Genomic DNA, 11,382 nt, shown 5'->3' with positions numbered 1-11,382 from the left:
TTTGGAGCTGCCTTGCAGGAGACCATCTCTTTTGTCTTAGGGCAGCTTCCCTCTGCGGAGAGGCATCTCCTCAGAGTTGGCACGTTGTACCCAAAGAGCGTGCTTTCCCTAGCGGCTGTGTGCATTGGCAGCAAACCGAGATACTGTAACTTGAGACTGGCTTGCATTTTTGGTCAATCAGGTCACTGGAGGGTGAATTGGGGATTTTCTATGCAGCTTCTTCTCCCTTCTTTGCAGTGGTTTTCATTGGCTGGTGACTTCGAAAGGGTTAGGTATTAAAAGAAGGTCAGAAACCCAGTTGTATGTTTCCTAACTCATATGAGTCTGTTCCAGGTCCCATGGTATACTATTGTTTGGGACAATAATAGACGGTTTGGTTGGGATGGGTGGCCTCAGCATGGGCACTGAGTCATTTATTGCTTTGCTCTTGCTGGAACCAAGAGTCCTGCATTTCCCCCATTGTGTTGTCACATCACTGGGTTTATGAAAATATAGCCAAGGGGCTGAGGAGGGACATTTGTCTCCCTTCTTTGCATTAACCTTAACCAGAAACTTTGTGGATTATAGCACCTCCCTGAGCTGGAAGTCCTGCCTGCCCGGTTTCTAGTGCCTCTCACAGGAATCGCTTACCACTCCCTTCTACTCTACTTCCACCCCATATTTATATGAATGAGAGAGGGCAGTAGAGACTGTCTTTGAGATTCCTTTGCACATTATTCTGAGATCATTAGCTTCTTTATCAGGAGAGTCCTCTTGGAGACCAATGACCACTTTCCAGGGGTCATCAACTTGAGAAGCAGAGCTATCCGTCAGTGTGGCTACAGCCATTTCTCTATTTGTATTAGTCTGAAAGGGTAAAGGTGCCTTATCTCCTACACTGGGACTTGTTCTTGGCAGTTCGGCAATGGTCTTACCTTTCACACTGCCCTTTTGTGCTGACCAGAACTCCCAGCCTTTTTATTTTATTTTTTGCACACTTTAGTTACAGTTGTAAATTCATGAGGATGTTGACCATTAAGATGAACTATCACTGCAGCCTTCTGCTTGTAGGAAGTGGAAGTCCATAGAACTGGCTTACCATCTTGATTTGAAATCATCTCTCTGTGATCTAACACTGGCACTTTCCAGATCATGACAGTGTTGCTTTGAAAGAAGTTCTGTGGTTCAAATGGGCCAATGCATGAAATATAGACCTAGATTTAAGCACGAGAGAAAGTAACTTGAAGCCTTTTTTTCCTTTTCCTTGAGTTTATTTGCCTTTTATTGAACTTTAACTGTATGATCTCCCTTTATCTAAAAAATATCCTTGTGACAATGAAATATTTGTGGGTGAAATGACTTGTCTGGGATTAGGTGTATAATTCTTCTGCGTGTGTGTATGTGTGTACATGTGTGTGGAAGATGAAATAAAAACGGGTAGTATTGATAAATGTTGAGTAGAGTTTCTCTCTACTTTTATGTATGTTTGAAAATTGCCAAATAAAAAATGTAAAACTCTATGAGGGATATAGACAGCACCTATGAACAGACCTCTTTTAAAAGTGAATTGAGTAAGTGGCTTATCCAGTGTGTCTACACTAATGGTGTAAGTGAAATCTGAACCCATGGATTTTGATCAGCAAGTTGTCAACAGTGCATGCCACCTTCTCTCTTTTTTCTTTGTCTTTAGAATCCTATCTTTCAATTTGGAGAACTGTTCTTTTATCCTCTCCATGTGGACCAGAAGGTTTATTCTTGGTTTACTTTTACTTTAAAAAATATATTTCAGTAAGCCTCTATGTAACAAATTAAACTTCTGTTATATGCAAAGTTGCCCATTAGGTTGAGTCAGGGTTACACATAAACAGAGAAGGAAGCCAGGTTGTCACTTAACCCATTTGCTGCATATGGAAGGAAGCCTCACTTGACTGAGTGCCGGGAAAGGAAAAGATTATAGTTGATTCTGTAAATGGCTGTTAATTATGTTCTTACGGGGCTAGCTGTATGAAACCCTGGGTTTCTTGGAATGGTTTTAAGTTTTTAATCACTCCTAAAATCTTTTAAAGTAAGAAAGGAAAAGTCCCATTTGTTTCTTTCTCAGCTCTGAAAATGTTGGTTTTCCTGGATATCTGATCCATTTCTGTTTGCAGTGGAATGGAGAGAAAGGCCCTGAACTTTAAGAGTTAGAAGAGTGGCTTCTAGCCACTCTTCTAGATAGTCCCTCGTGGCCTTGTGACTTTAGGTCAAGCTCTTGATCTCTCAGGGCCTTGATTTCTTCATATGTGAAAGATACCTTGTGATACCTTTCCAGGCCCCTCAGCAGTTTTATGTTTAGAGGATATTTTGGAGTAGTGTCTGTAAAGAGTCTTGGCAAACTGTAAAGCATTTCTCAGGTATAAGGCATATTACTTACTCTTGGTATTTCTTTCATGCTGCTATTGAGTGTGACCATACCCAGCACACATGACTGGTATCATAATCTGATGGGGTTGGGCCCAGTTCAATGGTCATGCAAAACTGGGACATGCACCTTGGATTTCTTGTCCTTGGCTGTATCCCTCATCTCCTAACCCTAGGATCCCAGATGCTCCAGTCTTCCCATGATCATTGATTGAGAATGGTGAGAGAATAAACTTGTGAGGTCAGTAAGGCCAGATGTCTTGAACTTCTTGCGGAACAAAAGCCACCTAGTGTTTAGATTCTGTGTACCATTGTTGGTAAGAGCCATTCAGTTTCAAATAACTGAAAAGAATGGTATGAAAAGACACATGAAACACCCTGGAAGGGTTCTTGGAAACTGAACAGCTCTTAACTTTGAGTTACATGTAAGTGAATGGAAACCCTTGTTTTACATTTCACTTGAAACATCTATGAGGTGGTTCAGGGTTAGGCCACAATGAAAAATGAGCAGATGTTTCCCCGCATTCAAAATGCCACTAGCTTATTCTTCTGCAGATTCAGGGAAAGCTACCTGCTCACTTCTGTCTAAATACTGTGCAATATTGTAATGGTTATTTAATCACCAGCTTCTGCACAACTGTCCTTTCAGAGGTCTAGGGGAACTCCTATAAATATTAACTGAAATTTGGAGTCCCAAGGAATAATCTGTGGGCAAGAAATCTAATATAATTGCAATATATTTATGTCCTCATTTTCCAGTGTGTTTAGAATCTCCAACTGTGTTGGCATAGTGTTTCTTCAGGGCAGATTCTCAGCGTTTTGAAACAAATATGTTATTTGAATTTAAGATATTATAATTATTAGCACAAAGGAGATTTCAGTATTTTTCCATAAAATATAATTAGTTAATGTCTGTGGAGGTATTGATTAACTTCCGGACACTGATTCTAAAATTAGAAATATTTTGTACCTAATGTAAAAATATAATAGGTAATGAAGTAAAGTATTTTAAGAGTAAAGAGGTATCTGCTTAGGCTAAGTCACGTCAGATTTTCCACCTGTGTAATGATGTTGTTATTGTTTTTGATGAGTATAATCAACAGAACTGCTACAATCTGCAGACAACATAAAGGGAATTTTTGAATTAGTATTTTCTATGATGGGTTTATTTTCTATTTAATATACACTTTTGAACATGATCAGTCATCATTTAAGTGCAATGCTCACACAACTGAAAAAGACAATCTTTGCCAACTGTTCACTTACTTATAGAGGGGAGTTTGACTTTTTTTTTTTTTTTTTAAACTACAGTTCCACACTTTATAGGATAAAGTTCTGACTTTTATATCTAAATCCTTTGACTCCAAGGACAATGCTGATACTGTGTCTTCTCTGGAGCTGATCAAGTCCAAATGCAGGTGTCCTAAGTGGATGGGGATGGTTTCCCTCAGCTGGAATGTGAGCCCTTTTTTTCAGAGATCTAGCACTTGAGTCTCACAGCCAGAGGGGCAGAGCCAGGCACCTCTGACGGGGCCCCAACAGCACGTGGACTGGGCTTGTGGAGGTGGCACTGAGGTGGAAAGGCAAAAGTAATTCTAGCTGCTTTCCTGGGAGAGAACAAGCGAGAACCCAGAAATGCCTGCCCACTGACAGGAAGCAGAAACCTACGAGGAGAATTGTCAGCTCAGCAGTCCTGTCCAGACCGCACTGTCAGGGCATGTGGAGTTATGGGAGCCAGAATCAAGGAACTTCTTTTTCAGGCTTTCTGCTGTCATCCTTGGCTGTCACTTCACACTGGCATCCCACTGTCCTAGCTTTCATGTTGAGAAGATTCTGGGGGCCTCCTTGTCAGTCTCATCCGTCAGTTCCCGTTGCAGCAGAACCACTGCTTGTCCATTTGGCCTGACCTGTATTTTCCACATGTGTTGTCCTGGCCAATTTCCGCCATCAGTAAGGTCCTTTTCATCAAGTCATAAATCTAATGGAGGGAACAAACACGCACAACAAAACCCACACAGTTCAAGCTCATGAATTCGTGTTGGATGGGGGTGAAGGGAGGAAAGTTGCTTCAAATTTGGAAAAATTTAATTCACTCAACATTTGTCGATTGACTCGTGTGTTTAGCCGTGTGCTGGGAGCTGAGGCGGCCACAGTTGTTTCTTCTCTCAGAAGCGATACTCCCTGGTGAACTGGAGAGCCCTTTTCTGTAAAGTAAAACTGATTTCTACTGTAAGGGAAGACATTTCTGGACCTGCCGCTTAGCTGTTCTTGGAGGTGTAGAGTGGGGATGGATGGGGAGCAGCCATGAGTTTCTTAGTGACTCATTTGATGATTCCTCCGTTGTGTGACAGGCTGGATGTTATGTAATCAACACTCTATCCCCTCCCCCAATTTCTTCCCCCTAACAATCTGGGATTTTCCATCATTCTGTCAACCTTTCTGGAGACATGTTGATTTTTTCCGGCATGTCCAGGGCAACCCAAACTCACCGCTCCCTGGAACTTCAGATTCCTCATCATTGGCAAGGCCTGGAAGAGCAGCTGGGGAGCCCTTCTGTTCTTCCAGGGCACAGCCTGGACTCTAGCAGTTTCCTGACAGCATCGCTAAAAGCAACCAGGAGAGAAAGTACCTCCTTTCCTTCTTTTATGCAGTGTAGTTTCCACTTAGTTCGACATTCAGAGGCAATATGTTTGCTCCTTTTTTCTGAGATTTATCCTATGTTTTAATTTCATTCAGCCCATAACACATTCTTTATGTCCAGGGAATGTTTTTTAACCAACCAAAGTTTAGAAACAGCCAGTTGAAGAATTTCTGCAGTAGCCTTGCCTGGAACTTAGTCACTTTATAAGTCAGTTTCATGGGATACACTGAAGATTCAGGTTTCTAGAAATCACTTCGGTAAAGTGTATCACTGTCAAAAGGTGACAGGAAAGCTAATGGGGATTCTCAGCTCGTGTCTTTGCTTATTCACTTTTTGTGGGAAATTGTGCCTGAGGTGAATTCAGAAGATGTTTAAGTTCAGCTATATTTATGTACCATCACCGTGAACATGGTGCGCAAATACCGGAGGATCTGGATGGACATAGCAGAGATTAAGGTGCATGTGGGTATAGCAAATGATGATACATTTGCAAATCTGCAGGCTGTAATGCCTCACGCTTCTTCACTACTGACACTAACCAAGCTTTATAGATTTTTCATCCTGTATGCACTTCAAATTGGCTCACTCATGTTGTCTGCCTTGCCACTTTTGTAGTCAGAGCCACCATCGTCTCTCACCAGGACTGATGTAGTAACTTTCTAAAATGTCTTGCTCGTCCATTCATACTCACCTCCGAAACCACTCTTTACAGAACAGGTAAGGGGGTCTTAAAACAAAATGATCTTTTTTTTAGTTGATGCTGATGTCACTGCTCTGAGGACTACACTTTGAGAACCACTGATCTGGAGTATTCTCTTCTTCCTAAATTCTCATGCATCCTTCGCATCTCAGGTCAAATGTCTCTCTTCTAAGGGAGGCCTTTCCTGTTTCCCTCAGACATCCAGGAATTCCTGTTGCACGTTAACGTTGCATCATGTACTTCTTCTTTGAAGCCCTTATTGACATTGTATTTGAACACTTAACTGTATAAATAGATTTGTAGTGGCTGAATCTACTGCAAGAATCAGATAGCTGGCGCCTGTGGAGACTATTTCTGTATTGTTCATTGTTGTTTCTTTGACTCCTTGCACAAAGCAAGTGCTAGATAACCATTTGTTGAATGAATGAATGAATATTGTTATTTCCTTTTCCTAGGTAACTTAAAGCATGTGGTAACGTTAATATTCTCGGTAAATGTGAAAGACAAGCAGGGACTGTGTATAAATTAGGAGAGGTGTTCAGGAAGAGTAAACATATTTGTTTGTCAGTGATGCAGGACACTTTAGGCCTAGCACAATGTGGAAAGCCCCTTACATTTTGCCTGCTCATGCCAGCACAGAGGCTCATGCCTATAATTCCAGCACTTTGGGAGGCTGAGACAGGCGGATCACCTGAGGTCAGGAGTTTGAGACCAGACTGGCCAACGTGGTGAAACCTCGTCTCTACTAAACATACAAAAACTAGCCGGGCGTGGTGGCACATGCCTGTAGTCCCAATTACTCGGGATGCTGAGGCAGGAGAATGGCTTGAACCCAGGAGGCAGAGGTTGCAGTGAGCTGAGGTCACGCCACTGCACTCCAGCCTGGGCAACAGAGTGAGACTCTTTCTCAAAAAAAAAAAAAGAAAAAATGTCCTGCTGTGGTGCTCTGGTGAGGCTGCTAGCATAGTTGTTGCTCAGCTTGCCTTCTTACAGCCCATTTGTGATGTTTTATGAGTGGTTCATTACCTATGTAATTTTTGTTATTCATATGCAATTTTTTTCCTGCAGATATGGAATGTGCAGATGTCCCACTATTAACTCCGAGCAGCAAAGAAATGATGTCTCAAGCATTAAAAGCTACTTTCAGTGGTTTCACTAAAGAACAGCAACGACTGGGGATCCCCAAAGGTATGATTTTGTAGTTGGAAAAAGAGTGATTGGGGTCAGACCCTTTGGGAAGACTCATTTTCTCACCTGGAGTGTGTGAGGCAGACGTTACACTAAACACATTGGAGTCAGCAGCTATGGGCCACGGCTGCCATCTGTCAGGGCAATCATGACACACATACTGAGGCTGCCCCATCTCCTGGGCTTGTCCCTGCCATCTTGGTATGAGGACAGTGGTCCTCAAACTTGCCTGCTTACTGAAATCACTTCTGGATCTCTTGGAGCAGCTCTGACGTTGGGCAGTACACCTGCTGTCATCTGAACGTCTAAGCGTCATTGGCTGGTAGAGCCAGGTTAAACCTCAGGTCATGTATGAAGATTGCATGTTATCAGTATTACAGTGCTACTCAAGGCATGGCTTACCATAAGTACAGACTTTGCAGAGTATCTGGTATAATACAGGCACCTAATAATGTTATTACCAAGTGCCATTTGAATGACTTACTACTACTAATTGCTACAATTATTACCACTATAATTGGCTAAGATAAAAAATAATTGAGAATAATAGTCTCAAGTATATTATAAGTTAAGAGCAGGGAGAGGCATGAGCAATCTTTTGTTATTATTGCTATTAAAGAAGCCATTTGTTCTCTTGTTCAGGGCTTTAAAAAAGTCCAATGGGAATAAGGCAGTGAAAGAGGAGATTCATGGAAATCTTTGCCTGCAAGGGCAGAGAATACTCACGTGGTACTTTTTGGCTGGCAGTAGTGACGTCCGAGCTGGTGAAATAGAGAAGGCAGAGATGTTGAATGTGGAGGGGAGGGTTATGGAAGGCACTCGCTGTGCAGGCTAGGCTGGTGCTTCCTCATTCGATGAATAAAGATAGCATTCTCAGCTAAGTTCAGCTCCTTCAGTGTCCTCTCTGAGGCTTGGATAGGAGTGAAAAGCCTGACCTGCTGGATCTTCATCTGACCTCTTTCCTCAGACCCTCGGCAGTGGACAGAAACCCATGTTCGGGACTGGGTGATGTGGGCTGTGAATGAATTCAGCCTGAAAGGCGTAGACTTCCAGAAGTTCTGTATGAACGGAGCAGCCCTCTGCGCCCTGGGTAAAGACTGCTTTCTCGAGCTGGCCCCAGACTTTGTTGGGGACATCTTATGGGAACATCTAGAGATCCTGCAGAAAGGTAAATATGTGGAAACAGGGAGAGGTGGAGGTCATGTGGGGTTGCTGTGAGAGCAGGTAGGGGACTCACCTAATGGTGGGACGTCGATGCCTTTCTCTGTGGGCGTCCTATTGTAGGACGTATGTGGGGACGTGCCTGGTACACTGCTCAGCATATAGCAGGTACTCTTAGATGAGTGTTAATTTCTTTTTCTTCTACATATTGGGGGTCCAGATATTAATCTTCTGCAAGATTGTACCTCTGAAGCTTCTTGGATTGCAACATTCTAATCCAGGTCCTTATCTCAAACCCATGCCCTGTTTGAACAAGCAGTGCCCACAGCCAACCCAAGAATAGTTTGTGTATGTGTGTGTTTTTCTGCAATCTTAATACATACTGCCTTGATGCATGGCCACATAATACCTGATCACATCCCAGGAAAGCTTAGCTTCTGAGAGCATATTAATAAGACAGATTTCTCTGCCCACTAACTGGATTGGAATTGCAGTAGTGCATCATACCTTTTACATCTGGAGCAGGAACTGGGGTTATATCAGGACGCTGTGTTGCAACCTTGTAATGACATGGCCTCCCCTAACAGCCTCTTCCAACCTTTTTGGACCAAGTGACTCATGTACCACAGTCCTGGCTGAGTATAGAAACAGCAGCAGGCGGCAAACTTGGGTGTTTTTGCCCTTATTTTTCTGATTTTTTCTTAAAATAAATTGCAGTTACCAGCAGTCAGCAGTGCCCTCCAGCTGACTGTAAGCCTAGAAGCCCATTGCCCTCTCTAACCCAGGCCCACCCTTTCCCTGTGGTCACCAGCTCTAACTCTTGGCACAGACGCTGGGGGAGGGGAGCAAAACTCAGGATTAGCACTTTTAGCCCACATAATACCTTCCTTTGTTTAAGAATATATTCCACTCTACAGTGCTCAAGAGAGACCCAAACTAGATTTCTCTGTCCTCAAAAGTGTTATCTTTGTTCCTTCTCTTCACCTTCTGTTAAAAAATAAGACATAAAGGAACACAGGAAAGAACTAGGTGAGTCTCTCTGTGGCTGCTTTTCCCGAGGGTGGCAGGCAGTTGCACAGGCTTCCCCAAAGCACTGGCGTGTTCTCCGTGCACAGACACCCACCCATAGGTGTTGACATAAGCAGCCTGTTTATAGAGGGAAACGATATGGCAGGCTCCTAACAGATCTGACTGGACTGTTGACTTCTAAACACAATAGCAGATTCCATCAGACTGTGTAACCCAATATATTTTACTAAGAGGCTGTTTTCCTCCATTTATCACAGTGGAGCTGCCAGGTGTTTTGGGCTATCTAAGCCTGTCTCTGATTGTAGTTACAATTAATATCTCTATTGTGTCTCCTTGTTTCCAAAGTGCTTTCAAATACATTTTCTCTTTGGATTATCAAAATCACCGTGTGAGATAGTAAGGACAAGTCCTATTATTGTCCTTGTCTGTAAAATGAAGCTCAGGCTAGCAATGTCTTCAATATCACTCATCTCCTTAAACTTCATTTTATTTCAACTTTCAATACATGTTTATTTTATTTTATTTATTTATTTTTTGAGACAGAGTCTCGCTCTGTCACCAGACTGGAGTGCAGTCACGCGATTTCAGTTCACTGCAACCTGCGCCTCCCGGGTTCAAGCGATTCTCCTGCCTCACCCTCCCAAGTAGCTGGGACTACAGGTGTGTGCCACCACACCCGGCTACGTTTTGTATTTTTAGTAGAGTTGGGGCTTCACCATGTTGGCCAGGATGGTCTTGATCTCTTGACCTCGTGATCTGCCCGCCTTGGCCTCCCAAAACATTGGGATTACAGGTGTGAGCCACCATGCCTGGCCTCAATATATTTTTATTTAACTTAAAATTTAACATCCCATCCTGTGCTTTTTGTATAATAATGTGGACTCACAGGGGCCTTTTGGCCCCTAAGACTGGTTTAGCCTCGCTTAGGGTAAAGGAAGAATGTAAGAAAATTTAAGAGAATTAGGATATAAGTTAGTATGTTTGAGAGCAAAAGCCTTATCATCCCACCCAATATTCTGTTGAGAGAGGCAGAAAGAATTCTCCCTCTTCAGGTTCAGTTACTTGACGAGATGAGCATGATGTTTGTGCTGAGACTACAGCTTTTGTTCTGTAACTAAACTAAAGCAACACAGCACCAAAAAAACATAGCTGTTTGGGGTGGGGTGGAAGGCCAGAGGTACGGGGATGTTTCAATCTGATAAACTGCTAAAGCAAAGTTTAATCATTTTATCTCAACTGGGAACTGTTTTTTCTGTGCAGGCATAAACTTGTTTTCTCATCAGACTTTGCTCCTAACAAGCTATCAAATACCTGAGGAAAAACCCAAACCCATACTCTCTTTATGTCAGATTCTTACGGTGAAATATAATCAGACTACTCCATACAAGAATTGGAGGCCATGGCATTTGTTCCAGGGTAATTAGAGGATCCCAGGCTCACTGCAGTGTTGTGCAGAGCTTTCTGTCCGCAGGTGCACTTTGTCTCCCTTCCTCTCCTTTTCCTAGGGGAGTTGGCATCTGGGCAGGAGCTTGGTTGGGTTGCTCTTCTCTCCCTTTATACAAGCCCAGTCACATTTCACCAAATGGAGTCACCTTACCAGTGTCCTGCTTCTTGTCTGGGCCTGAACTTGAAACCTGAGGGCAATGGGAAAAATACAAAACAAAAACCAGACATCTGTTAGAGGAAATGGAGAACATAAAATCTACTGCCTGAAGACTGCCATATATTTTTGAAAAGTTTTGAAATTGACCAGTTTGGGGGTTGGGGATTGATCCTGCTAACCTGTGATGTACTCAAGCCTTTGGCTCTAGTGTGGTCGACATACACGCAGTACGAATTCATTGAGAATGAATGCTGAATGCCTTCTCAGCCCTTAGAGATTACTCATGGATTCTCTTTCCAAGATACTAAATCCCATTTTGCAGCTACTGAAATAATAACTTTAGTCATATTTTTTTGATCTCATGTTTAGACAAGGTCACAGTCAGGATAGACTCAGATACCAACTCAGTTAATGAGTATGCAGATTTCTTAGAAAAGGGGTTGAGATCATTGTGTCTTTGCATCCAAGATCCTTTTAGGCCAAGCATGACTTGAATATTGACCTCGTTGTTCATTCCCTATCTGTTCATTACAGAGGATGTGAAACCATATCAAGTTAATGGAGTCAACCCAACCTATCCAGAATCCCGCTATACCTCGGATTACTTCATTAGTAAGTTCATTTCTACTCCTTTATAGGAAACTAGGAAAAGACCCCTATCTCCGTCGATCTCAGGCTTCT

The 11,382-nt window shown here is 42.7% G+C and overlaps 1 protein-coding gene across 16 annotated transcripts in view; it reads left to right on the top strand.

The window, feature by feature from the left end:
* Nucleotides 1-11,382, top strand: part of ETS1 (ETS proto-oncogene 1, transcription factor) — a 168,179-nt gene that overhangs the window by 129,624 nt on the left and 27,173 nt on the right. For 14 of the 16 annotated variants that reach the window (XM_045370772.3, XM_065529213.2, XM_045370778.3 and 11 more), the window contains 3 exons: nt 6,789-6,908; nt 7,876-8,076; nt 11,236-11,313. In XM_045370772.3, coding sequence (XP_045226707.1) covers nt 6,789-6,908; nt 7,876-8,076; nt 11,236-11,313 — 399 coding nt within the window. The remainder of the gene's footprint in view (nt 1-6,788; nt 6,909-7,875; nt 8,077-11,235; nt 11,314-11,382) is intronic. The other 2 variants (XM_074015624.1, XM_065529218.2) reach the window with 1 other exon arrangement.

The sequence above is a fragment of the Macaca fascicularis genome, chromosome 14 (genome assembly GCF_037993035.2).
Source record: "Macaca fascicularis isolate 582-1 chromosome 14, T2T-MFA8v1.1".
Taxonomy (NCBI): Eukaryota; Metazoa; Chordata; class Mammalia; order Primates; family Cercopithecidae; genus Macaca; species Macaca fascicularis.
The sequence above is the reverse complement of the archived record's forward strand: the minus strand, read 5'-3'. Positions and strand labels throughout refer to the sequence as shown.